At 48.9% G+C, this 27,868-nt stretch overlaps 2 protein-coding genes across 10 annotated transcripts in view; both read right to left on the reverse strand.

The window, feature by feature from the left end:
- Micalcl (MICAL C-terminal like) overlaps positions 1 to 8,330 on the reverse strand; it is a 61,760-nt gene extending 53,430 nt beyond the window's left edge. The window contains 1 exon segment of the mRNA XM_028875854.2: positions 8,243 to 8,330. The gene's annotated coding sequence lies outside the window, so the exon portion shown is untranslated.
- Positions 4,510 to 27,868, reverse strand: part of Mical2 (microtubule associated monooxygenase, calponin and LIM domain containing 2) — a 129,058-nt gene continuing 105,699 nt past the window's right edge. For 4 of the 9 annotated variants that reach the window (XM_028875850.2, XM_028875849.2, XM_028875847.2 and 1 more), the window contains 9 exons: positions 26,229 to 26,372; positions 24,765 to 24,890; positions 23,567 to 23,785; positions 23,258 to 23,359; positions 21,658 to 21,783; positions 13,956 to 14,063; positions 12,507 to 12,693; positions 10,098 to 10,186; positions 4,512 to 8,345 (listed from right to left, as the gene is read on the reverse strand). In XM_028875850.2, the coding sequence (XP_028731683.1) occupies positions 7,947 to 8,345; positions 10,098 to 10,186; positions 12,507 to 12,693; positions 13,956 to 14,063; positions 21,658 to 21,783; positions 23,258 to 23,359; positions 23,567 to 23,785; positions 24,765 to 24,890; positions 26,229 to 26,372 (1,500 nt within the window). In that variant the 3' untranslated portion in view covers positions 4,512 to 7,946. Of the gene's footprint in view, positions 8,346 to 10,097; positions 10,187 to 12,506; positions 12,694 to 13,955; positions 14,064 to 21,657; positions 21,784 to 23,257; positions 23,360 to 23,566; positions 23,786 to 24,764; positions 24,891 to 26,228; positions 26,373 to 27,868 lie in introns of all 9 variants that reach the window. The other 5 variants (XM_028875852.2, XM_037211451.1, XM_028875851.2 and 2 more) reach the window with 4 other exon arrangements.

Consider the following 27,868-nt stretch of genomic DNA (forward strand, 5'->3'; position numbering starts at 1 on the left):
CACTCTGTCTAGGTGGGCCCCTTGCCATAGCCACACGTGGGCTCAATGGATCAAAGACAGCAATCAGTTCCTTTTGGCCCACCCAGAGCCCAGATTCTAAGAGTAGAACATTCCTTACTCTACTTATTGTCTCCATTTCACCTGGATTCCTGTGTTAGAGACAGTGAGGACAGGAGAGAGGATGTACCTGGCCTGGTGGACTTGTGACACATTAACAAGACTTTGGTGTCAAAGTTACCATAGGAACGGCTATCACTTCAGGTGCATCCCTTTGGGGTTGGGGGAGGGGGCACTCAAATCTGCTTTGTCACAGGATGCATGTGAGGATGACAGCCCTTGGAAGGCAAGGAGGGGACAAGTGGAGGCATTGTGTAGGGATGGCATGATGCACAATGTGTGCCTTCTCCTTTAGGGCTCTGTCATGAACTATGGCTGGACACCAGCAAGACCTTCCCAGCCTAAATATACTCTCCCAGCCCTCAGGACGGATTCTAGCTGAGCGAGGTGTGGGTCCAGGACAAAGCAGACTCAAGCATGGCTCCACGGCTTTTGAGATAAACAAGCAGGCACTGTTCTTTGCTGTAAAGGAGATGGTTAACAGTGGAGACTGTTTGGTGGAAAAAAAAAATTGGTGTTGGAGAAGGATCTGAGCTAGAGTTGCCTAAAAGATGTCCAGGTCGATGTGGGGGTGGGGTGGGGAGAGGTGGGACGGGGTGGGGTGGGGAGGCAGCAACACATCCAGAATCTGTGTTTCCTCTTAGCTGAGGCTCGAACACTCCTCACACTATGCCTTTGACAGGTGACAGGAGGTGGGACTCTCGAGCTAAGCCCTGTGTCTGAGGGGAAGTAGCTGGTTGCCTTCAAGAGGCTGGGGATAAGAGTATAAGAGAGGAAAGATGGTACCTCCCAGCATGCTCTAGGGCCTCTGTCCAGTGTCCGCCTACCTCGTGGTGGTGGAGCCTCAGCTCATCTACAATGTCAGAAAGAAGCTTTCCCAGAAGCAATCCCTCCAGGGAGGTGCCATCCAGAGCTCAGTAGAATGCCCGACTGCAGAGTCCCAGGCCCTGTCCTGGGTTGGCTTGTTGATTCCACCTTCCCAAAACCTAATGCCAGAGGCTCCGTTAGCTCCTGGTACAGAGGGGGCTCACCCGGGACCCGGTGAGAACAAAGTTCCAGGGGTCAAAGCCCCGATACCTAGTGTGGGCCCCAGTGCTCTCTGCTCACTCACAGTGGAGGATGATGTCGCTGGAACTCGACTGCCTGGCACCAATGGCCTTTCCTACGATCCTCTTTCCTATCTGCACGGACTTCACAGCGCTACAAGGAGCCAGCACTAATAAGGGGCTGGACCTGAAGAGCTTGGCCCAGAGATGGCCACAGAGAAAGTGCTGGGCAGGTAGCAGATGCCCCAGGGCAGTAACGGAGGCAGACACTCTTTGACTAAAGATTTTTGGGGTAGTGGTGGGTGGTGGGGTATTAAATCACAAAAAGAACAGTCCAGAGGAACGAGGAACAGGCCACCCACTCTGGACGCGGCACTCACTATTCAATGTACACGGAGATTTCTTTCTTACTGGGCCAAAGGTCAAGGCCCTTTTCTGAGACTTAATCTTGGTTGCTCTATTGCCTTTCAGGAGACAGACTGTCCCTGCTGCCAGTCCTAAACTCCTATATTTCCTCACCATCACTACTTCTCTGTCTCCCCTGCTGACTAGGTGGATAACAGGATTCACTTACTTTCTTTTGAAAGTCTGGAGAGGACGTTTCCCCCAAATGCTTCCTTTTTCTTTTCCAGTGTTTACTTCTTGAATTTGCATAGGTGGGAACTATTTGTTCACAGCCTTTCCTTACTTATCCTTGGGTCATTGCTCAGTAAAGATTAACTTTGTGAGTGTTACTGTGGGAGATGCCCAGGAACGCCTGCTTTAAGTGGACTCTTTAAATACCATGGCCGTGAACTTTCGTGTTATTATATTTAATTCAATTTTTTTCTTTTTTCCAGTCTGACTGCATAGTTAATATTTTAATTTTTACAATTACATGATTTGTTTATTTATTTATTTATGGAGTTTTCAAACAGGGTCTCTACATATCCTTTGCTGTCCTGGAACTCACTGTATAGACCAGACTGGCCTAGACTCACAGACATCTGCCTGCCTCTTCCTCCTGAGTGCTGGGATTAAGGGCATGTGCCACCATGCCTAGCTTTCATGCTGGTTTTAAAATGCAGATAGTTGGGGCTGGAGGGGTAGCTCAGTGGTTAATAGCACCCGTTTCTCTTCCAGAGGACCTGAGTATGGTTCTCAGCACCCACATCTGACATCTCATAACCACTTTTAGTTTCAACTCCAGGTGATCCAATCCCCTCTTTTGGCACCCAAGGGTCTACTTATGTGTACAAACCCACATTCTCTCTCTCTCTCTCTCTCTCTCTCTCTCTCTCTCTCTCTCACACACACACACACACACACACATAATTTAAAAATATTTAAAGTGTACATGGCCAAATCCCCACATGAATTAGTTTTTGTCAGTAGTTCTAAAACTCAGAGACTTATCCCTTTTGATCTAACAAATATTTAATTGTATTTAATACATATATATGTGTGTGTGTATATATGTGTGTGTATTAGTATATTACATATAACACAAATTTTTTCCAATAGGAACTTCTTTTTGGGGGTGGGGTGGGGTATTTTCTTGAGATAGGGTTTCATGTAGCCAAGTTTTTCTTGAACTTGCTTTGTAGCTGAGGGTGACCTTGAACTATTGACCCTTCTGTCTTCACCTCCCCAGTGCAGGCATTGAGGGCATAGCCACCTTGTCTGACTTGTGTTTGGAACTTTTATTTAATATTTTTTAAGGTATTTATTTATTTATTTATTTATTTATTTATTTATTTATTTATTGTTTGAGTGCTCTTTTCTGCATGTACGCCTGCATGCCAGAAGAGGGCATCAGATGGCATTATAGATGGTTGTGAGCCACCATGTGGTTGCTGGGAATTGAACTCAGGACTTTTGGAAGAGTAGCTAGTGCTCTTAATCACTGAGCCATCTCTCCAGTCCCTCTACTTAATATTTAATTCTATTAGACTACTTTAAAATGTTAAGTGTTAGGATTGGTAGAGTGCTTGCCTACCTATACAAAGTCTTGGATTTGATCTCCCAACCACAAAAAGTTAAGTCTCCAATGTTTTTGGATTAAAGAATATTCTACCAAATACAAATTATGTAGGGTTATAATAATAGTCAAACTAAATCAAGTCAAGATACTTTGCAAGCAGGTATGAGAAAGCTAACCAAACACTTAAACTTATTCACTAGAAGGCTCCATTAGAGACTTAACATGAGCCTTCAAGACTTAGAGAGACTGGCAAGATGAGCTGTATTCCCTAGCACACAGTAGGTGCTTATTATAATGAAGTAAACGGGTGAACGAGCAGGAGCATAGACAAGCCAAATCAGAATCCAAAGAGCAATCTAAGGCTCGCACTTCTTAAATGTCAGGGAGGCACAAGGGCTGTGGAGCCCACTGCAATGTCTCTTGGACCTAGAATAATGCCTCGGGCAGTAACTTGCATAGGTAAAGGAATTGGTCATTTGCCCATCCCTCCACTTGATCTCTGGTCCCTAAGAGCCTTCCTTGAACAGAAGTGAAGGAGACAGGGACCCCGGGTCACAACCTGAGGTGGCTCTGAAGGCAGATACAAGCACCAGCAACTGAGTTGGAGATTGGAATTCCAGAAATCCTCTCTGGGAGATGCCAGGGCCCTCATAGTCCTCAGGAGGCTTCTTAAGCTAGTATTAGAAGCCCAACCATATCCAGTCTGGCAATGGCAGACATTCCTCCCTGGGGAGATCTAGCACTGTCCAGAATAGTCAAGGGAGACTCCAAGTCCTTCCCACACACAGAGTGGAGTTGGGCAGAGCCTGCTGGGCACTGTGCTCCGAGTGGCCAGGTGGGCAGAACCCCATAGCACAGGGTGCTGATGATCACACCTGCTGGCTCACTGCCCTCCAGAGACTTCCTTCCCACTCCATCCCCCTTACCTTTCGCCCATCACTTGGGCAGACCAGTGCAAACCATGAAAAGACTCATTTTTTTCTCTGTAAGAAGCAAACAGGTGGGACTTTTGGTGAAGCCCTCCTACAGAGCCATGGCCTGCAGGTGCCGGGGAACTGGGTTCAGACGGCTGTCAACACAGCCTGTTCCTAAACGTTGAGGTCACACTGGCCCTATTCCTCCTCTGCCCAGCATCTAGAACAGCAAAGTACCACACATTTTAAGGAAGAGACCCCAAAGCCTGGCACCGGAGTATTGGTGACATTTTTCCAAATATTACCCTGGGGTAATATTTCCAATTGCCCTGGCACAGCCCCAGAGAGTCCCGGGTCACCGCCACAACAAGTGCAAGCCCCGCCAGCAGTTTAGGAGAGGATGGCTCCCCTAAACCGGTGCCTGTGTTTGAGATTTAGAAGCTTCCACGGCAAAGAAGAGAGGAAACGATGAGCTTTATAAAGAACCATATTTATTTTCATTTACAGCATCAAATATCATAAATAAACCTAGACATCATTTTGCTGTGTGTAAAATACAGGGTTCCATATGGCACTGTAAATGAATTCTCTAGGGTCACAGACATGCCTTGCCATGAGATGGGGGGGGAGGCTAGCTAAGAGGCTGAGAGCAAGGGGGGGCTCTCTTTGGTTGACATTTTAGAGGGGGAATGCTGGAAGAGAAGAGAGGAGAGGAGAGGGCTTTGTACTGGCTGGGCTCTGCGCCAGTGCAGCAGGCAAGTGCAGCATGCAGGGCTGGGCAGAAGCCAGGGCAGGGTAGCTCTAGCTACAGGCAGACGGACTCTGACCGCCTCCGCCGACTGAGGATGTGGGTGGGGCTAGACTCACACTGCTCTCTCCCCTCCATGCGACCACTTTTTGTAGTAGCACATGACCATCCCACTGGTCCAGGTAGGTGAGCAGAGGGACTGTGGGCTTTAGATAGATTGACAGGACCATTGACAATGGCTGACCTGGGTTATTTCTGAAAGCCAGCGCTTGTCCTGCGACCATGACTGCTCTGATTAAAGCTTCTGAACCAGTATGGATGTAAGAGCCCAGAGGCATATGAAAGGCATGGCAAGGCCCTAGGATTAACTCTGCTGAAACAGAGGAAGGGCTTGCTAGTCTCATTGTAGTCACAGCACAGAGCGTGGGTCAAACTGGTCACAGAGTCTGGGAACAAGCCCACTTTTAAAACCTCGCCACACTGAGTCACTTATGGTTCCAATCAAAGGCACTGGTAATCTTTGGATTAGAACTGGCTGAAGAAGATATTCCTAGACAGGTTCTTTTCAAAAGGTCACTAAACAGAAATGTTTTCAAAGGCCACAGAGCCCTCCTTATACGGTATTATCTCACAATCATGGCAGACCCTCCCAAGAAGACAAGAGCCTTTGAAGGTGCAGCAGAGAAAGCATGCATAGAGGCCAGCGAGGCAAGGAGGGGGGCATGCACTTGTTGTGGACCCAGGCTGCTGGCTGGGCTCCAAAGAAGGGAAGGCAGAACACAGCTTCCAAGCTGACCCCCACCCCATGCTGTTAACCACTCATGCCTTAGGGAGTCCGTTAGAGTGCAAGACACAGTTAGTGCTACCCAGTACCATCGACGCAGAGGATGGGGTGCGGAAAGCGGGTTAGGGGTTAGTACCTCTCTCCGAAAATTGCCAAGAAAATGAGTCACCTTAGAGCAGGAGTGTCAGCCAAGAAGTGGGTGTAGGACGGGAAGGCTGAAACGCACTGGCGGCCACAGTGTGAGGTTGGAAAGAGAAAGACAGAAAGGAGGTTTTAGCGAGGGAGCAGAACAACATCACAAGAGGAAAAGGCCCTGGAGGTGACAAGAGAGCAACCACTGTCCCCCACAAATGCCTGCTGCTTAGGAGACACAGACCTTCCTGGTGGCGGCCAGCCATTCATTTCCAAGAGTGGATGCATGGGGTCTGTACATCCACAAAACCCCGCTCTTGTCCACAAATGTTCCCAGGACCTTTAGCCCCGCTAACCCCCAGCCCCTCCATGGTACTCTGGGGTTTCATCCTCATCCTGAGGCAAATTCATTTCTGGAGTATGTGTCTCCCAGAACCTGCCCCTGCTGTTGCCCACCAGGAAGGTTCAAGGTCTCAAAACATATAGATGTCTGGGCCTTGTGACAGACACACCCTGTCTACCAGAGTAATTCAAACCAGCCTCCTTGTGGCTGTACATGACATTTTTTAGAGAGTTCACTCTGGCTTCCCAGAGCATTCCACAGAGCATCTCAGCCCACCCTGAGCTGGAGAAAATCACTATAATCTGACCTCAAGAGTTCATGGGACATAATGAAACATAATAGGACTCAAGGGCTTCTCCCACCATGCTTGACCATTAAAACCCCAGCTACAAGCGGGGCAAATACAATGTACGTCATCACACTGGCAACAGATCCAACAAGGTCAGGGGTGCTGGTCCCCACAGACTTGAAACCAGCCATGCCCTGTCTTTCCCATGGCTTCAGGACAGAGTCTCTAGAAATGCGCCCCTCTTTCCCCTTACAGAAACTTATGTCAAAGCTTTCAAGCTGGCCTGTCTTTAAGCAGACTTTTATCTTGGAGGGTGCTCTAGTGGTCACAGCTCTCCATAGCTGTACGGTACCCAGTGACGGCAGATCCCCTGAGTACCTAGAAGGCCCTCAGCAGCCCTCCAGTTGCTCATCATGCTGCACAAGCTGAGCATCAGAGTTGGGTGGGGACAGCGGCAGGCTTTTCCAGATATCCAGAGTAGAAAACACTTACGGGCTTGAAGCCACCCCAAGACCAGACACTTTTCTTTTTCTGGGGCACTAGGAGAAGGCTCTCTGACTGTGTGGGTGAAATATGCAAGGCAGCCATGTGACTGAGCAGCCAGGAGACCACCAGCAAGGCTCACTGATCGGGGCCAGCAAGTATCCTCAGGTTCAAAGGACACCAGGGAGAGACAGCCTGACCATGATGGACCTGAGTGGCTTTGGCTCTGTCTGCAGCCTGGGTTGGGGAGTAGATAGGGGTGAAAAACACACCATCTGAAATAGTTTATCCTCAGCATTACCTCAGCCTGACAGAGCTATTCAGGTCTAAGTGCCAACGGGCTTCACTGCAGTACCCATTAGTGGAGTGGGGGTGGGGATGTACGCTGGCAGTGCAGTAGCCCTGTGGTGCTATATACCATTGGCTGTGATTTGGTGGGCATGAGGGAAAGCCTTCAGGCTTCTTGACTTCAAAAGATAGGGGTAAAATACCTCTCCCCAACCCCGGGGACAGAGCGCTGCTGTGTGCTTCGGTTCATTTTGGTTTATTCTACCCCTCTACTTCTTCCTTTTAACCTCACTGATTGTACATATATGAGTTCTTGAAAACAAACAAACGCAGCACCCACTGTGAACAGGTGACATCTTTTTGCAAAATCGAAAGGCATTGGTCTGGTGATGGCTCTCTTTGTTTTGTGGCTCTAAAGTCTCAGCTCATTAACTCTGCTGGCAACAATAAATCTCAACTCATTGCCAAGTTGGAGGGCCTTGTAAAACTGGTGATAAAAGTTAAAACGGTTAGAAGTATTGATACTTGTAGAAAAATAATGCTTTCTTTTGGCTTATGAAAAGTTAAAAATTGAAATGTAAACCCAGAAATATGGCTCGCTTTGGTATGAAAAGACAAAACAATACAAAGCTGTTTAAAAAAAATCCTTCATGTTGTCCCTGGCCCTAGCACCATGAATAGATGCTCGACCCTGTCAAAGCCAGGTGGAGGTGGCCAACGTGGGACTCTTTGGCTTGGAGCTAATTGGTTACAGATGCTGGCCAGAGCCTGCGCAATCTACAAATGTCGCACGCAGTCTATACTTGGAAATGTTAGGGCACTGTGGGGCAGCATTTGCCTCACTGCAGCTTCACGGGGATGAACCTGAGAAACCAGCTGCGGATGCTCGCCAGGGATTCCTCAGACTCCCTGTACATGGCACCCAGGACCTCGGAGAAGGCCCAGAGAAGCAGCAGCCCCAGGCACAGGAGCTCAAACGTGAAGCAGTAGTTGTAAGCATTGTCCCTGACATGGTGGCCAGCAGCATTCAGGAGTCCCTGCATCCACCTAAGCAGGCTCCGGGGCAGGTCGAGCAGGCCTCTTGTCAGCCTGAAAGGCCAGCTCAGTGCCTTCCTAAAGAAGGAGGTGGAGATACCTGGGGGGCTGCCTTCTGGCGTGCTGATGGCCGCCACTGCGCAAGAGCTTTCCGTGGGGGGGTCTCTCCGAGGTGCTTCCCGTTCCTGCCAAGTGCCTTCCTCCTGAGAAAGACAGCAAAGCAAGAGCACTTAGTCCAAGAGTCTCAGAGGCTGCCTCCAATAGAGCAGACTGAGCCAGGACAACTCTGAACTGGAGCGGCTCCCATACTGGTGTGGAATGTGGACACAACTTGTCTAAAGGGGCAAATTTACCATACCATTCACTAGCCTTCAAAATATGCATGCCATTCGACCTTGCATACCTACTTGTATTGTTATATAGCACAGGAATAATTAGAAATAGGGATTAAGATTTGTATGCAAATATATTCATTGTAAAAAATCTTTGCAAGATAAAAGTATTAAATGGTGTAAAAGCCCAACAGGATGGAACTACTGGAGCAGATTACTGACCATGCATAAAATACAATCTTTTAATAGCATTAGAAATTATACACCTAAGCAAGGTGTGGCGGTGCACACTTTTAATCACAGCATTCAGGAGGCAGAGGCAGGTAGATCTCTGTGACTTTGAGGCCAGCCTGGGCTAGCTATTGAGTTCCAGGCCAGTCAAATTTATACAATGAGATCCTATCCCATTTAAAAACAAAAACAAAAACAAAAAAAAGTTTTACTTTTAACTGTCAGCTCTGCACGGCCTCCCCTCTTCTCCTATCCCTCCCCACTTTTGTTGAGTTAGAGTGTGACTAAGTTGCTCAGACAGGCCTTGAACTTCATACGTAGACTGGACTGGCCTCAAATTCAAACCTTCCTGCTTCAACCTCCCAAGTGCTGAGATTATATAGGGGCTGGAGAAATGGCTCCATGGTTTAAAAGCATTGGCTGCTCTTCCAGAAGACCTGGGTTTGATTCCCAACACCCACATGGTGGTTCACAACCATCTGTGACTCCAGTCCCTGGGCCTCCATGGGTACAGGGCACAAATGTGGTACACAGACATAAATGTAGAAACAAAACAAAACAAACAAACAAACAAAAACCACCCATGCACATAGAATAAAATGAGGAAAATTTTTAAAAAGAATTTTCAGTATCACAGAAAACTGTTCTTGATATACTGTCAGTGGAGATAAAGCTGAGAAAGCCATAGAGGTGTGACCTACTCACACAGGGACACATCTGGAAGGAGAGGTGATGGAACACAATGTCAACTCTTCCAAGTGTCAGTAGTCTCGAACGATTGCCATAATGTCAACCCGAGCTTTCCCAAGGTGAGTGGTCATGGGTGATTTTAGTGCTCTACTTCTGTTTACTCTCCCATTTCCCTATGGTGAGCCTATGACTGTACCATTAGGAAAGTTCAAGTTGCCGGTTTCAATTGGTGCTAGGTGATTCATCAAACTGGAGAGAAGCTCTTTCCCGAGAGCTGCCAGGGGGGGCGCTACCACAAATCAGGGATACATTCAGTGGCTGCCTTAAAAGCCTAGGAAGGGACCTGGAAACCTGGCCTTCCTCCTGCAAGCAGTGCCCCGTGGCTCCTGGGCACAGAGGGACCACATGGCTTTTGCATAGTTCCACATACAGCCCAGTCTGGACACATGTGCAAACATTTCGTGATGTCTCAGAAAAAGCTAGCCACGTATCAGGGAGCTGGTGTCTGCAGCAGGGCCAGCCCCAGAGGCTGCTGAACAGACCAAGACAAAAGAACACTCTAGAAGGGACTCTTATTTATTTGGGAGCAGTCTCTGCCCCTTCAGGGCTAGAGAAGTCTGTCTCACTTTGAGGATGCCTCTAGGGACCTCCTCAAGGGGGAGGGACCGCCTCTGCTCTCCCAGCATGTTGAGACCAACATACCTCTCTTTGCTGCTTCAGCTCTGCCCGTCTCTTCCGCTGTTTGCTGTTGGTTTTACAATGGATGAAATGGGGCTTGCAGTAAAATTTGCCTGTGAGAAGAGACACACGCACATATAGTTTTTCTCTGCAGACAGAATCATGAGAACAAATGCTCATCCCTGTCCAAGCAGAACACAGCAACCATGGAAATAAGCCCAGCTCAGACATGAGCAGGGACTTATACACCTGCCCTAACGTGGCACCAAGAAAAGGCAGCTACACTCTGCTGCCTGCCTCAGAGAAGGTGCTGGTAATGGGAGACTCCCTGAGTGGAGCTAAAAAACCCTCAGGTGACTCCCAACCCAAACAGAAGTTAGATTTCTTCACACGGCCAGTTGTCAGGGAGAAAAATAGGTAGCTCCGTGTACCAGCTCCTCAGTCTTTTCTGGAATCTTGAGGGTCAGTGCAGCTGGCCAGTGATGAGAGAAAAGACTTGGCAGGGCACGTGCTGGGTAAAACAACCACTGCCCGGGACCACTGGGTACCCTCTAGGACAGCATTGCTGTCTGCTTCTATGGTAACACTAATGATGACGGTGATAATAGTGATGATGATGATGATGGGAAAACCTAATAAATCAACTCCCACATCCTCATGAACTAAGACCTATTATTTCTTTGTTTTGTTCTTCTGAGGCAGAGTCTCTATACTGTGGTGATATTGTGTTCCCCAAAATATTATGTACCCTAATAAACTTATCTGGGGTGAGAGAACAGAACAGCCACTAGATACAGAGGCCAGAAAATGGTGGCACACATGCCTTTAATCCTAGCATTCCTAAGGCAGAGCTCCATCCAGATCTCTGAGAGTTTAAAGCCACACTGGAAACAGCCAGGCATAGTGACTCATGCCTTTAATCCCAGGAAGTGATGGCAGAAAGCAGAAAGGTATATAAGAAGTGAAAACCAGGAACTAGGCTGGTTAAGCTTTTAGGCTTTTGAGCAGCAGAGTTCAGCTGAGAGCCATCCAGTCTGAGGAAACAGGATCAGCTGAGAAGTTGCCGAGGTGAGGTGAGGTCAGCTGTGGTTTGTGTTCTGCTACTCTCATCTTCCAGCATTCACCCCAATACCTGGCTCCTGGGTTTGTTTTTATTAATAAGAACTTTTAAGATTCTTGCTACACTATACATAGCCCAGGCTGGTCTGGAACTCAGGATCTCCCTGAATCTGCCTCTAGAGTGCTGGGATCATTGGTGTGCAGCATCCACACAGGTCCTATCATTTCATTTTGCAGATGAGGAAACTGAGGAACCAAGAATTTAAGTAGCAGCCCCAAGGTTATTCGGTAAGTAGGTGTTACTGCCTGGGTTCACCCCAGGTAGGACAGCTTGAAGGCACACAATCATAAGCACCGTGTCATTCTGTCCCACATTCAGTATGACAGTGTAATATCAAAGGCTGACCAATTGAAAGTGGTCTCTTTGTATAGTGAATGTAATTCTTGGCTGATGAGCTCTGGTCAGCCACTTACCCACAGAGGCGCTAATATTGAGGCCAGTTTTATGATTCATACTTTGTGTGTGTTTATACAGGTATGTGTAGGGGGGGTAGTTGTGTGTGGGGGTCAGAGCACAAGCTCAGCTGTAGTTCTTCAGGAAACTTTACCCTGGCTTTCTGCTTTTGTTTTGAGACAGGCTCGCTCACTGGCCTGGAACATACCAAGTAGCTTAGGCTGGCCAGCCAGAGAGCCCTAAGGATCTACCTGTGTGGTCTCTCCAGGGCTAGGGTTAAGAACAATGCATCAGCACACACTGCTTCTCCTTTTCCTTCTTTTCTATTTATTTATTTTGAGACAGAATCTCACTATGTATCTCAGGCTGGCCTCAAACTCCAGAGACCAACCTGACTTTGCCTTTCCAGTGCCAGAACTATAGATATGCACCACGACATCTAGTCTCATTTAAACAAAACAAAACACGGGTTCAGGACTCAAGTCCTCATGGTTGCCAGACAGGACTTAACTTCCTGAGCAGTCTCCCCAGCCCCACGTACTATATTAGTACGCCATCACTCATTAAGCTCTTACTACAGGTCAGGTATAATTGGAACAGTTCTGGGCATGTCCCACAGTTCATTGGGTTTGGTTATCTTGGCCTCACGGGTACCATGGGAAGCGGTGGGCTGAGTGAGACAAGTGAGGGCCCTGAGCAGACAGCAGGTGTCATTGTGTTCTGTGCACTGTTGGTGCCAACGGCTTCTGCTCTCTACAGCAGGATCTTTCAGGATCTTTCCCTAAGTGGCATTCCTGATGATATCGTACTCCCTTGGTGGTAAGTGTTGGGGGCCCTCCAGCCTCCAGAGGGTTGGAATCCCAGAGCAAGGTCACATCTGAGACAGAGGCCAGAGGCCAGTGTTCTCTTGCCAGGGTTACCTTCATCGCAGTCAAAGGCATAGGCGGCCAGGCGCAGGGTGGTGGTGCAGACGCTGCAGCGGAAGCACTCCCGGTGGAAAAAGTGACCCTCAGCACTCAGCCGCTCCATCACGTACACACGCTTCTTACAAAAGTAGCAGGTGTCGCTGCCGCCCAGGCTCAGGGGAAATGTCCTTTTCACGGATTCCTAGGGCCAGGAGAAAAGAGCAATGTGCTAGGTGAATACATCTTTAAAGGCCAGGCCTATGGATGTTGAAGTTCTTAATCAAACCCCAGCATCTTCAGGGCTCCTGGCTGCTGCTTATGTCACTGCAGACATAGCATGGGGCAGGAAGACAGACTCCCCACACAGCCTTCACCCTTGCAGGGGCTCTCCTCCAGGCTGATCTAAACGAGTGGGCATCTCGCTTGAATATGTCTACCTAGTATTGGTTTCCTGTAGTCCTTCCTAGAGGTATATTGTCACTGGATGATGATGTGTGATGATCAACGCTACTTGTCAACTTGACAGACTCTAGTCTCACCTGGGAGATGAGGCTCTGGGTATACCTGTGGTGGATTACCTTGATTAGTTAATGGAGGTGGGAAGGCCCATGCACTGTGAGTGGTGACATTCTCTGGCTAGGAGCTTGGACTGCATAGACAGCAGCAGTAAGCTTCCAATTATCCCTCTCTGCTTCCTGACTGTGGATGCAATGTGTCCACCTGCTTCAAGTTCCTGCTTGACTTCCTGCCAGGAAGGACTGTGCCTTGAACTGTGAGCTAAATAAACTCTCTCCCCTGAGGTTATGTTTGTCAGGGTAGTCCATCACAGCAACAGGAAAAGAAACCAAGAGAGGGCGTGATATATGCTTTGCCCCCTGCAGTATAGGGATCAAGTGAGGACTGGGTGTGACCTCCGATCTCTTCAAGAGAGTGCCGAAAAGGGAAGCTTGGGCCTTCCAGTTCCCTCCACACTTGCAATGGGGAAGGGAAGGGCTGGAGCAGGCTGGTGCTGGGCAATTCCAGATCAGTGAGCCCAAAGGAGAGCAGATCAACAATCGGGGCAGTGTTGCTGATGGCAACATGCCACTTAGAGCGAGGAGGGAGACAGCCAGAGGGGAGGTGTGCTCGCCCTGCCACGCATGTCTCAGTTCCCAGGTCTACTTAGGCTGGACACTAAATGCTGAAGGTGGGGGACTTGTCCAACAGCCCTGCAGGCCTGATACCGAATACATCCTGAAAGCCACAGATAGCAAGGAGCATGTCTTTGCTGGAAAATGAACCACAAGGACCCAAGTGAAGTCAGTCTTTGAGGAAATGTAGTTTCCCTCAGCCTCTGCTGGATCCGGTCTACTTTCAGCACCCCCTTGTTCCCGGAGAAAGGGGTTCCTTTGGATCCTCCCATTCTCTTGTCTGGTGAGGCTGGACAAATATCTTCAGGTGGAGGCTGACAGTGCATTTCCTTACCAGGTCTGGAGAGGTGGCCTGTGTCTTAGGTCTGTGATCATTCAAGTACAGATTGACCAGAACTTCAGCTGCAGCCCCTATTCCGCTGGACACTTTCCCTACTGTGAGCTAGCCGAGAGCAGAGGTAAGGAAACAGACAAAGGAAAGGCAGTTAGCACCCAGCAGGAGCACAGGGCAAGCAAGAGGGTTCCAGCCCACAGGAAAGCAGAACCCCAGAGTTTCCAGAGGTAAATTAGACCACCAGGAGTGGGCCCCAGAGTTACAGAAATGGACCGAGGGCAAGAGCCCCCACACTGGTGGTAGCAAGAGGAAAAAGTGCACATTTCTACTCCTGTGAGCTGCGCAGCGTTGTTCAATCACAGAGCCAGAGCCAGTGACACATGCCTGGAATTCCAAAACTCAGCAATCTGAAGCAGGAGGATTGTTGTGGATTTGAGTTCAGCTTGAGTGATAGTGAGATCTAGATCAGCCTGAACTATAGAATGAGATCTGCCCCCAACTCAGAAAAACAAATAAACAAACCCCAAACCAACAACAAAATCACAGACAGTGGAATTACAGGCAGGGAGTGGGGAAGGAAGTTTGTACATAACGTGTCTGCGGTTTGTTTTCTAAGATACAAAGATCTGCATTTTCCTAAATGAGTGAACGAAGTCTAGGAGCTTGTTGCATGCCTTGGAACCCATCTAGAGAGAAGCTAGGTCTTAGTCCTGCCCCATGACCTGCTCAGCACAGCAGCCAGAAGACAGCCCTGGAGGGATGGCTACAGAGCAGCATCACTGAACAGCTCAAATAGGGGATGGAATAATCACACAGCCAGGTCCAGCCAAGCTCCTCCAAGCCCCTTCCTCCGCAGCAGCTCTGACAGATCACACTGGGAAGGCTTTGTCTGCTCTGACAGGAGGTGAATAATGCATAGCCCAAGAGGCCAGAAGGACTGTTTGTGATCCCCAGACTCTTGAAGGAGGCTCCAAGGCCTTGCTGCCTTCCAAATTCAACCTTTGAGAGGCATGGCCTGATAGAACTAGCAATCCATTTATTTAGACTGCCAGGACTCTGGTACAAGTTGCCTCAAGTAACACTGAGTCTTATGTGATAAAACAATGCCTGCCATCCAAATCCAAGACTGCTCCTGGGAGCCACGTCCAATGTGGTTAAGAGCCAGGCTTGAGAACAAAGCAGATCTAGGGAACTGCAACCAAGCATGGATCCCAGCTCCTGGAGCAGAGTTACTCCAGCATCCCAGGCTAACTCTTCAGATCCCAGACAAAGCAGATATCATGGGGGTGAAGAGAAAGGAAACTGAGCAGGCAGGAGAGAAGGCCACAGACCCCTCACACCTTTGGCTAGTCTAGAAGCTGTCCCATTGAGCAAAGTTTGGTAGTCACTCCATATGAGGCGGGTTCTCGAGGCTGCTGGGGTAAGGGGTTCTGATCTCTCTAGTGTATGTTGGGGCTGCCTCAGCCTGTGCAAAGCCTCTGTGTCTTGACTTGTGAGTAGCAGTTGCCAGGCCAGGCCCCCTAGCTCTGCCCCTGCCTGGTGTAGCTGGGAAAGATTAGAATTCTGCTTTGACACAACCTCTTCCTACTTTTAGGAACCTGGCTCCTCCTTCTGGGAAGGTTCAGGTGTATTGGTTCAGGACAGTAAGCCATTGCTTGTCTGATGTCCATCCCCTGGTGGGGCCCCAACTCTGCCCCTCATACTGAGGCTGTAGAACACAAGGCTTGCTTGAAAATAAAGAGGGGAAGGAGGCTAGCTTCCCCCAGGCACTGCCTTCCCAGCCTCCTATGATGTGAACTGGCTCCATATCACTCTCCCAGAAAGGAGATGAGGGGTGCCACAACACCCACGGGCAGTACCTGCCTCCTGATGGAGCCGAGATGCAGCCTGTACTCTCTGAGACGAGATACCCCAGTGTCTAATGAGACCTTATCAACTACTTAGCTAATAAGCACTTTATGCCACCGAACTTCTGAGCAATCCTGTCTTAGGAAGAAATCACTGAAGCTTGCAGAGGGCTGTGAGGGTGCTGGGGTGTCCCCTGAAACACACTGGGATAGTTACAGCCTGTTCAGCTATTCTAATCAGCTGTGCAAGTCATCTGGCAGCTGAGTGGGGAGTTGGGAGACAGTAATGTCCAAGATGAAGACCATACCCAGTTTTTCATTATGAGCCAACTAAGTCAGCAGTGGGTCTCTTAGCTGCTCTTCCCACCTGCTGGGAACCATCCCAGATCACTGAGCCATAAATGGGATTTACAGAGGTTCATAAAGATGGAGACTTGCCCCAAGGGATGAGAGGGCTCTTGAGGCTACTCAAGACCAGGGTGAAAGTGAGCATCCCTCTGAGGACTGGGAGTTATCTTCCTTCTAAAAGATTATTTTAGATTTATTTATTGTATTATATGTGTGTGAGGGTTTGCCTGCATGGATGTACATGTACCATGTACGTGTCTGGTACCCTCAGAGGCCAGAAGAGGGCATCAGATCCCCTGGAATTGGAGTTACAGATGTTGTGAGGGTGTTGAGAACTGAACCCAGGCCCTCTGCAAGAACAATAAGTGCTCTTAACTGAGCCATCTATCCAGCTCATTCTATTTCTTGACAGGAGGATGTTTCTCTTGGCTCTGTGAAAGGGAGGCTGTAACCCAGTCTCTGCCTGGGGACCATGTTTGTTTGCACCAGCTGGAGAGTTACCAGGTGGCCTGTCTTCTGAGAAACGATGAAAGGCATAGCTCACGAAGAGACCTGGAGAAAGTTCATCCTGCTGTGACTACAGCATACGAGCTACACATTCTCAGCAAGAAGATTCACATACGTTGAATGGCAAGCCACATGTGTTTGTGGGGGTGGGGCTGGATGAGGGGAACACTGGCGATCTGCCGGGGAAGAATTTATTTAAACGTGAAACTGGACAATCTGGTGAGTTAACCAAAAACCAACCAACCAAACAAACAAAACCATTAAGAATTAGCAATTTTAGAATCCCCTGGGACTGGTTTGCAGTTCTTACATAACTTATAGTCTTACAATTTTCAAGAATTACATTTGGATGTTTTTCACTATTTGCTGTTCCTTTTGAATTCAAACTATTTTTCAGTGACTTCCTTAGAATGAGTTACAGAATGGTTGGTTATTTGGGGCAGGTCATCATCTCACATGACATTTGACTAACCTCACATATATTATTTCTCTGCTGTGAACCTTGGTTTCTCTCTTGCCGAGTTTGCAGGGTTGTGGAAGCACCCTAGAAGACCCTGGGTGGGGGCTGGAGAGGTGACTTAGAGGTCAAGTGCATCTTAGTCTTTCAGAAGACCGGAATTTAGTTCCCAGCACCCACGTCAGGTGACTCATAACCATCTGTGACTTCAGCTCCAGGAGGTCCATGCCTCTTTCTGCAGGCGCCCACATACAGCATATGTTCATGTAGACATACACAGACAACTAACATAATAAAAACAAAAGACCTTGGGTGTAGCCTAACATAGTGCTGGGCACCCAGAGGTCCTCAGCAAGTAGCCTATGAGACTAGGGCACTATCATGCATATCGTTTTAAGTTCTGGTTTTTAGACTCTCTTTTCTGCACAAACAGTGGTGTGGCTTTGTCTTCCCTGAGACACTCTTGATTCAAGCATAGTAACACAGATATTGTCACAAGCATCAATGCCAAAGGCTGCAGGGGTGGCTAGCCTTCTACCAGGAGACAGTCCTCACCCAGCCTTGTGACCCCCTCCAGCTCAGGTATCTAGATGTGGGAGTCTTTCTCACACTGGCCTGGCCTGGTTCAGCTACTCCCCAAGTCTGCATCCCTGATGTCAGTGGTCCTGACAGTTAGTCATCTCTCTACCTCTGGCAGAGCAGATATGATGCTCTCAATGGAGGAGGATGCAGGTTGCTGGGCCCCTTGACTCAAAACAGTAGGACTTCTCCAATTTGGGTCCAGAACTCAGTTCACACAGCAAGTATCCAGGCAGTGCTATTCTGCAGAGTTGAGTCATCTGTGGCCAGCTAGCATGTTCTGAGCATCAAGCCAGCCCACACAAGACAGTCAGGGAACAAGAATCAAGGTTCCAGGGATTTGGAGCTAAGGGTTTGTGGGAAGGGGAAGATTCAGTCAGGAGAGTCAGAGTGGTCTTTTGGATCTTGGGGGTCAAGGACATCTCCCAGTGAGGAGCCCCTAGATAAGAAAACCACAGAGAACAGGCCTTTGGACCTGGTTCCTCATCTCTGCCCGAGGCAAGGGGAGAACAAGGGACCAACACTGTGTTCTTTAAGGATATTGGAAATGACATGCTCAAGCTGAGATGAGGCAAGCCTTGAGGGCTATGAGCTCCCGTGGCGGAGTCTTAATCTGCCCAACTTTACCTATGGTGACAGGCACGCAAAGTTGATCATATGCATTTAACCCGCTGGGTCTGAGATCCCTTTGGATTCCAAATTAGCCAGGATGATGCTTGTTCTTAAGTGACTATGGTAGAAAATGGAAACCCTTTAAAGCATTTCCTTAAAAGGATTGCTATTTTAGAGATATGTATGTGTTTTAGGTAAATGAGCTTTCTTCTAGATGTTTCTTCTATTGGGAAAAGGAACATTTACTCAGTATTTCAGGCATTTTGTATATGATGGATCACTGCAATGTTCTAATCACCCCAAAGAGTAGCTGATACATCTCCAGCTTATAGGCTAAGAAACTAAGGCTCAGAGAGGCCCACTGCATTGTCCAAAGTCACACAGTGAGTGAGTGGTGCTTTAAATTCAAGTCTGGTTCTACGCTCAGATTCTTCTACTTAACAACATCCCACTTCTCTAATACACACCAGCACTGGTGTATTCAAATACCCCTAGACTGGGATGTGCACTGGAGACCTTCACATGCTGCCTAGCCCTATCCTGGGACAGAAGGAAGATGCTAAGGATGGAGGGTGCCTTGAGATCTCTCCTAGCAAGGGATAATACAAGACAGGTTGCCCAGCCAAAACATGCCCACTGATGGTATCTCCTTCTAATACATAAATCCCAGAGTAAATCCTGCAAGTCTGGTCTTAACACAAACACCCCAAGGGGTAGAGGCAGCTCCTCTTGCGGGACTCCTTGCTCTGCAGGCTCTGTCAGCTGGCTAAGCCAGAGCAAAGCAATCCTTGGTCCAGCTGTGCAATCATTCATCGCCATCTTGTTCTTGTAAGAGCTCAACAGCCTTGGCAAATGTCAGCAGCCAAACTGTGGACCAAATTGACATGGCTTCCCCTTTTCAAAGAAAAAAAAAAAAAAAAAAAGAATGGGTGACAGGGATTTGATGAGACAAATGAGAAAATGGAGCTAGTCATAAGATTGGACATGGAACCCATAGTCCAAGGTACAAAAGAGGGCCTCGAGACTGATTATTCAGACAAAACCCCATAGGACCTATCTGAACTTCAAAGCATCATTTGAGAAGGTAGACACAGACAGAAAGCAGAGCCCTGGCCACATCTCTTGGGGTTGGTGACTCATGTTTGTGTTCCTGTCAGTAATATGTGACCCTCAGAGTAAGTTTGGCCAAATCTACTCCCCTCACAAAGTGACCAATCCTGGACTCTCAGAGTTGGGGTCCAAGACCCCAAGGCAGGATCAGAGCATGCTACCTGATAGGAAGCTAAGGCTAACTGTCAGATGTTTTTCTTCCTTGCACTTCTGTGAATTGTAGCAGCCTCATACTGGGCAATCAGAGGACTTCTTCATCTGATGGGAAGAAGCATCCAGCTCCAGGTTTTCTTCTTGGAAGAGATGACCTGAGCTCCATCAGGATGGAATGAAACTGTCTATCAACAAGTTGGCATCAGCAGCTGTAAGGGGCAGCCAGGTCCACCCTTGGGGAGGTAAGGATGATGGTGGACTTTGCACATGCAAAGCCTGGTGCTGACTTAAGGATGAGGAGTTGGGAGGGAGGGAAAGGTTGGGTAGGTGCAAGGCTGGGAAGACTCTATTCAAGAGGCTTGCACCCGAACTCTCACAACTCCATCCCCAACTGCCTGCCATGAACCCATAGTGAGAATGGCAGGGTCTTTGAGTGTGGGCACTGAGGGAAAACTGAAGCATAGAGAGATTCACAGACTTACCCACCATGCCACGGTGGCTTCTAAGAGCTTCCAGATTATCCCAGCCACATTTGAAAGACACATTGGCCCATAACTAACAAGCTGGAAGCTGTTAAAATGTCCCAATTATACAACCATCTCATGATCGAGGTTGGCCTGGGGGACAGAAAGGCTCTGCCCACACAGTATCAAGCCCACAGAAACAAGGAACAAAGCTATAGAGGCAGGGCCATCTCCAAGCCAATCCCCTTCAGCCTATCCCCAGGTATGACACTACTTATGGGCTGCCAGGGCTCCTCCATCTATCTGGTTCAGAGAGACCACTGAGCCTCAGATTGAGAGCTATGGACCCCAAGATTCTTCTTGAACCTTTGTCTTCTTATTGACTCTGCCCCTGTTCAGTTCTCACAGTCACAGGATGGCCCTTCTTGCTCATCCCACTTTATAGTGCCCCTTGATATCAGCACCCCAGGATTCTACTAATGCTTCAAATCTTCCATAGTGATTATCACATATTATGTATGTATTATGTATAATGGGAATAGAACTCCTGGTTACAAAACAGGGGGCAACTTGGAACTTTTTGCTAAAACAGCATGAAGCTGGGTGTGCACCAGCTCAATAACACAGAAGCAAAACAGGAGTCCTTCAGACGGGACACTCAGCCCTCCTCGCTGACCTCTGCAGGAGCCTGGCCAACAGATTGTTCAGCAGAGCACAGTTTGGCTGGGGACTCACTCATCCTGGAGGTTAAAAATGTGCCACAGATGCAAACTAGTTCTCGTCCACGGAACCCTTCACTATCCACTGCGTCACAGCTCATTCCTTGCCTCTCTTCCTCCAAGCTGACTTCTGCACTGCCACCCAAATCATCCTTCAAGAACATAGGGTAGCCCAGTGAGGATGAAGCTCCTTAACATGCCGACCACGCTGTGTGCTTTCTCACTCTCTGTACATCCTCACACACCATCAGTCATCCCAAAGCCAGGTGACACCAGTCACTCTGTCCTCTCGTTTCATGTCAGTCCTGTCTGCCTACCTTTACACACGTTGATCACTTCCTACCGCGCCCTAGCTCTCTATCTAGAAAACTGTTCCTGTGGAATCTTCCACACAGGTCTCCTATCACTGCCTCTGAACCATCTCCAGGCTTCTTTCTGTTCTTACAATCTTGCCCATTATACATCTCACAAAATTCATGAATAGTGCTGTATTAAGTGTACTGTGTGAAATTGCCATTTGCTTAGGTCAGGCACGCCAAATTTCAGCAACTCCACATATTAAATGTGTGACTACTCTTATGATGGGGTGGTGTTTCCATCCACATTGCAATAAGGGGTCCAACGCTTCCCCTTCATTTTCTCAGTATCTGGGCAGGGCTCAGCATCCGGGTCCCCGATGAATGCTTTCTGTGTGAGTGATGCTGGCAGCGCAGGCTTGAGCTGTTCTGCTAGACGCATGCACTAACACAAACCCCAAACCGGATCTAGGACTGTTGGACAATATCTAACAGACTTTCATCCCAGCCAAGCCTGGCTCCAGATGTTTGGCTGTGCCGGCCAAATGGAGCCTGAGAACATCCCAGAACATGCAGGGGGTGGAAGAGGCAATGATTCAGGAACGACTACCTTTCTGGCAGGAGAAACAGAGTCGGCAGCTGGTGGAGAGGAAGGAGCAGCTGGATCAGGAGACGGAAGGCAAGAGGGAGGAGATGGAGGATGAGTGTGAGGCAGACGTTTAGACAGAAGTTTATCCTGCGTGGAACAGAGACAGGAAAGAAAGCAGGATTACAGCTGTGACAGGTGTGGCGATCATGCCTTTATTATACCCACGGAGGAGCAGACACTGAGGCCCGTCTCTCAGGATGACACAGAAGTGTGTCTTTGGAGCCAAGTGGGATTACGTGGCTCCTGGCTGCGCTGCATTCTGCTACAGTTCCAGCTCCCTGAAATACCCTGAGGAGACCCATTCTGCTCCTGCCTGGGGCTGCCTCAGACTGCAGTACTCATAGGACCCCCTTATAGAAGAGTTTGGTGTGAGGGAGCAGCTGCAGTCTCAGAGGGGAGAGCTCTGAGCCAATGGGGGCAGCCCGCCACAGCTGGGGTTTCCACAGCTGTCGGCACACACTTGCACTAGCCTCCTGGAGGCTGCTAAAACGCTGGCAATGAACTCAATGCAGAATACTCCTCCTCTGTGCATGACTCCACTGACAGCTGGAGACACAGGAGGAGGCTGAGCGAAGGTGGCTGAAATGTGTTCTAGAGACAGCTTGCTGAAGGAGGAGGATTTCACAAGTGTACCCCCACCTCCACCCCCACCTCCTGGCCTTCACTATTACTTCACTATTACTCTCAGTTCCTGCTCCGCGAAGACCAACTCTCCTTTTTCTACCAGTTTCTGAGTATGTAGGTGGTCTGGAGGAAGCTCTACTTCCCATGCTAAGGCAAAGTTTCTTGCATTAGCTTAGCATGGCTGCTTTGAGAGACAGAGCTGAAGTCGAGACATATCTCCTTGACCGGCCGGGGGTGGTGGTGAGGGCAATGGGCTGTGACAGCACAAGCTATTGGCTTGCTTTCACCTTTAAGGCACCCAGAGCCTTGCGGTGGACCATCAGTCCTTTGTTTCCTTCCCAGGAAGCTCCAAGTCTATTTAGAAACTAAGCATACATGTATCCAAGCTACGGTCTACAGTCCACATGCACCCCAGGATAACTGTAAATGTGACCAAGCACATTTGTGGATGACAGCATCACATCCCAAAGTCACCCTTGATTAGGTTGTTTCATTTAATTTAATGTTACTTTGTATGAACTCAGGGTTTCAGCGTGTAGCCCTGGCTGCCCTGCAACTCACTATATAGACCAGACTGGCCTCAAGCTCACAGGATCCACCTGCCTCTGCCTCTGCTATGCTGGAATTAAAGACTTGAGCCACCTCACTCAGCCCAACTAGGGTCTTCAAGCCCCTGTTTTTGCTGAGTGGGGGGTTCTTTCCACTTGAACTTACTTTCCTGCCTCCATTTCCTCTGTCATCATGTGTCTACTCTCTCAAAACTATACATCTGGGTCTCTTAGACGCAAGCCCAAATTTATCAATGGTGTAAAAAGTGAATTGCTTCTTGTACTATAGAAAAGGAAGGCGAGAGAACTGGGCTTCCGGGGCTGGTTCATGGCTACCTGACTAGACATGCAGCCCTGGTTCCTGGAGACTCCGAAAGGCCCTGGTTTACCTGTGGTAAATCCCCGTGTCCAAACATGGAGGCCAGGTGAGCTGCCTTCTCTTTAATGTTCTTTTTGTGAAATTCCCTGTTAGCCAAGTTCTGGGCCCTCTTCTGCAGTCAAGGTGAGAGAGGAGAAAGAGGGTGACAGTGGCCGTGAGGGTCACCTCAAGGGAGAGGGGAAGGAGTCAGCCAGGTTTGTCTCCTCACACACACAGCAGACAGGAGATAGGGAGGGAACCAGAGGAAAAGGGACCCGCTCTGGGTGGATGAGGAGCAGGGAGGACAGGACATGGACACAGTAGGCAGGAGGGCGGTCACCTGAAGGACCTTTTCTTCTACTTCCTGCAGTCGCCGCAGCACCCCGGACAGGGCCAGGGCCCCTTGGCAGGTGGGAGGCAGCGTGGCGAGATTTTCAGCCCCGCCCAGTTGCAGGTCTGACTTGGCCCTGGCTCTCCAGGGTCTGCTTGGGCACTCGCCACTAGCAGGTACTTGATTGAGTTCTCTGAGTACCTGTCCTGTCGCCACCACGGAGGAGAACTGGGAGAGAGGGAGAAGTCAGCTGCTTTCCCTTTACAGGCCCCACCCCCACGAGGACTGGAGATAGAGCGCACAGCAGCAGGTGCCACGTGAGAAAGGTCACAGACTAGGCTGGGTGGAGAAGGAACTTCTGCACCTGTATTGGTATCCGAGTACTCAGTCCTGGCTCGCCTAAGAGCCCCCAGTCAAACCTCTACAACCCTGGTCCCTGTGCATATCTCTGTTCTGAGATTGCCTAGGACACCTTAAAGAGGGTCTGACCCATTAGGGACTGTGATTGACCTGAGTGTGCAGGAGACACGGGAATACCTTAAACACCTCCTTGTGAGACTGGTATGCACACGGTCACACAGTTGCTGCATCAGACCTGCACCTACTGCTGTCCACCTCTGGTACCCAACATACAACACCCAGTGCTGACCAGATGACCCTGGAATTTGTGGACACTCATCCTGACTCTGTCCAGATTCCAAGCCAGGGATGGGATATGCCACAGTCTCACCATGCAGGCTCTAGCTGGTCAGACATCTGGAAAGGCCTTTACCATGCCTCAGCCTCACTCTTTCAGTGGGTGTAGTCACAAGCCCCCACCCCAACCCCTGAGCCCATTCTACCATTGCTTTTTCAATAACTTGGAAATCAGCTTATTCACTAGCCCCTCTATAAAGCATGGCATGGGAATTCTCCAAAGTGGCCACATGGAGTTGTTTACTTTTCCTTCAAGCAACAGCATCAAGTGTATGCATGGTTGGCTGGGTAACACCTGTGATGGGCTGAGGGACCAGTGGCATGGACTTCAGGTGCTGTCTATGTAGTCATTCTTATCCATAAGGATAGTGACCTTGAACTGTGTCCGCATGCATAGGGACTCTACAATCAGTCACATATCGAGGCCGGAGGGAGCCATGGATCCCACCCTTTGGTTCAAAGTCCCCTCCCTCTGGCTTTACCAAATAGTATCCACTGGAAAGAGCCCTACCTGCCTTTTCAGAGGAGGCGGAAGCTTGGGAGTTGACTCCTCCAGCTTGGGGCAGCGAGAGGTACCAGGAGGGCGAGAGGCAGAGCACAAGACAGGCTTACCTGTGCCTGAGAGCCGGCGGCAGTCCTGGGAGGAGAAAGGCAGTCCAGAGAAGCAGCCCCAGGAGACAGGAAAGAAAAGGCCAGTGAGACAGGCATGTGGAGTGGACAGAGGCGCAGCAAGGACTGCTCCTCCACCGTGTGGAGGAGCAGAGATGGTGTTGGCTAGGTTCCTGCAAGGCTGGCCCGGCTTGGAAACTGGATCCCTGGCTCTACAAGCATGTGGATGGACAAGTCTGCTCTGGGACAACGTGTGAATCCCACAGGCCTTGCTTTTGGCTTAAACACAGGGCTCTGGGCCATCAGTGCCAGCCTACACCAGGCTAGGGTGGCCAGCATAGTCCTTCTGGAAACAGAGACCTTGCCCACTCCAGGACAGAGATGTCCAGGCCAAATGAACAGAGCCAGGTGTCCAGAAAGGACTGTGGAAACTGTTTAGACAAAGACAGGACTCAAGAAAATTGCCCTTTTGTAAAAAAAAAATCCACTTCCTAGGGAAGGTTAGTTATTCAGAAGAGGTGTGGCTAACCCCAAGACCAAGGAGCCTTTCATGTTTGCCTCTAAAGTTAACCAGGGTAGAGACTGGCCACTCCCACCTCCCCCGCATGCCCCTGCCAAATGAGCTCAATTTTGTCATGGGACCAGCGTCCACCATAGACAAAGGGAATCTGACCCCAGAGTTTTGTAATATGACAACGTATCATAGCAGGACAACATCCATCCAATGCAGTGAAGAGGAACCAAGCTAAGATCACAGACTCTGTGGGGCAGAGAACTCTGCAGCCTGAACCACAGCAGCCAGCCTGCCCTGGTCAAACACAGGCACCCTGCAGGGCCTGTCTGGTGTGGGGAGAGGAGAGGCACCAGGGAACACCGAGGAAGTCGGTTAAGACCTTGCAGTTATCTGAGTCAGCACCTCTGGTCAGGATGCATCATCTCACCATGGACGTGGGCAGGATTCTCCCACACAGCCTCTCAACTTGAGTTGTCCCATCTCAGACTGGCTACAAATCATGATTTGAGTGCAAAACCAAATTAGGAAATGGATTTAATTACTGTAAGATGGACACCAGCAAACTGTGACTCACAGGCCTAATCCAGGGGCCTGTTTCTGTAAACAGGTTTTTACTGGAATGCTATCACCCTTATTTGTTGAGGGATCCAGTATGGAGGCCTAAATGTTCTAACAGGAAAGTATGACTCCAAAGTAGAAATGAGTTACTATCTAACCCCATGGAAAAGTCTGCTATTGCATAACCAGGAGGCTAAAGTTTTTTTTTTTTTCTTCAGACCAAGGTGGCAAACTTTAGCCCAGCAGGGTTCTGCCACTGGTGGAGTAGGTCCAGTGACCATATGACAGCCTTACCTGTTTCAGGGCTGCAGAGTTCCGTGTGTTCTCCTCAAACTTGGCTAGCAGCTGGTTGGCCATGGACTTGACTTTGTTCTGATTGCTGCCTTCTCTAGCGCACTCTTGACTGGAGCCCAAGCTACGGCTGGAGAAGGCCGGCAGCTGCAAAGATTAAATCAGCACACTGGATACAAGATCCTCAGGACGCAGGGCCCTCAGTGTCTAAAGGATGGCCACAAGGCTTGGGGACCCGGCAGTTAGAGTCTGAAGTCTTTCTCCCTCTCAGCCCTGGACCTAGGCGATTCATGTCTTTGAATTTGCCCCATCTACAAAATGGGAGGAGTGTCTTACTTCAAGAGGTTATTGCAAAAAACAAAACAAAACAAACGAAAACCAGTTCTAATAAAGTGTTACATAAAATAGTTTCCAAAATACATAATTTTGGCTGAGAAGCAAGCAGAGAGTGTGTGAGGAGAGTTAGGCTATCCTAAGCACAGGCTGTAGGCTTTTTGCTCCTCTGTATTCCCTTTCCCAACTTCGCCCACAACTCCAATCTCTAAAGAAAAAATAATTCAGAAATAGTGTTAGATTTACACAGAAGGTACAAAGAAGTACAGCTTGCTCTCGAGCATGCCTCCCCCAGCCACTCTGAAGTAGCTTCAGGAATTATCACAGCACTGTTATCAAAGCCAGGGAACGGACGCTGGCATAATACTGCGAACTGGACCAGGGGCTCTGTTTGGATTGCATCAGTTTTTCCGTTTCCACCCTCTTCTGTTCCAGGCTCCCATCCAGGATCCCACACATTTATTCATCCCGTCTCCTTAGTCTCCTCCAATCTCTGGCAATTTCACTATCTTCCTTGGCTCTGACTCTTCTGAAGGGCACTTGGCAGCTGTTTTATAAAAAGATCTCAGTCTTGTTGGTCTGATGAGCTCTCACAATTAGCCTGGCACCGGAGGTTCCAGGGATTCAGGGCACAGGGATGAAGGGCCCTTCACATTCATCCTACTGGGATGCATGATGGTAATAAGACTTATGAGGAGTGATAGGAAGCTTGGTTACAATGGTTTATAAAACTGAGTTCCATCTCACTCATCTACTAACTAATAAAATTTGAAAATTTCTAGTATTTCCTAACATGTCTTTTCCTGTTCCATGGCATCTTCTCCCATACATCTCAGATCATACAGAGGGTACTGTGCCAAGTGGGTGGTCAAGCCACTGAAGGATCAATGAGTCTTCCCCACAGGAACTGCTTTCTTGACATGGGAAAGATGTGTTCATTCAGAAGAGATGTGTGGGAAGACACAAGCTCAAATTGACTGCTTTTAAAAATAAGATCCCAAAGAGAAGAAGCCCTGGGGAGGGGGCTGTGTACGCACAGTGTAGTTACATGCTAGACGAGCACACAATGGAGAACCACTCCCTGCTTTAGCAGATGAAGTGTGGCTTGCACATGGACACACACTCAAGGGGAGGATGAAATCTACTGAGTGAACACTGTTTGCACAAAATCAAAGTGGGCGAGAACAGCGGGCCACACAGTCACCACTGCACCAATAAACTCTGCTCCCTTTTCAAAACCAGATTTGATTCACTGAGTCAGGGCACCAGGGGTGCATTTCTCTTTCATTTTCATTTTTTAAATGCGTGCG

This window comes from Peromyscus leucopus, chromosome 1 (genome assembly GCF_004664715.2).
Source record: "Peromyscus leucopus breed LL Stock chromosome 1, UCI_PerLeu_2.1, whole genome shotgun sequence".
NCBI classification, from domain to species: domain Eukaryota; kingdom Metazoa; phylum Chordata; class Mammalia; order Rodentia; family Cricetidae; genus Peromyscus; species Peromyscus leucopus.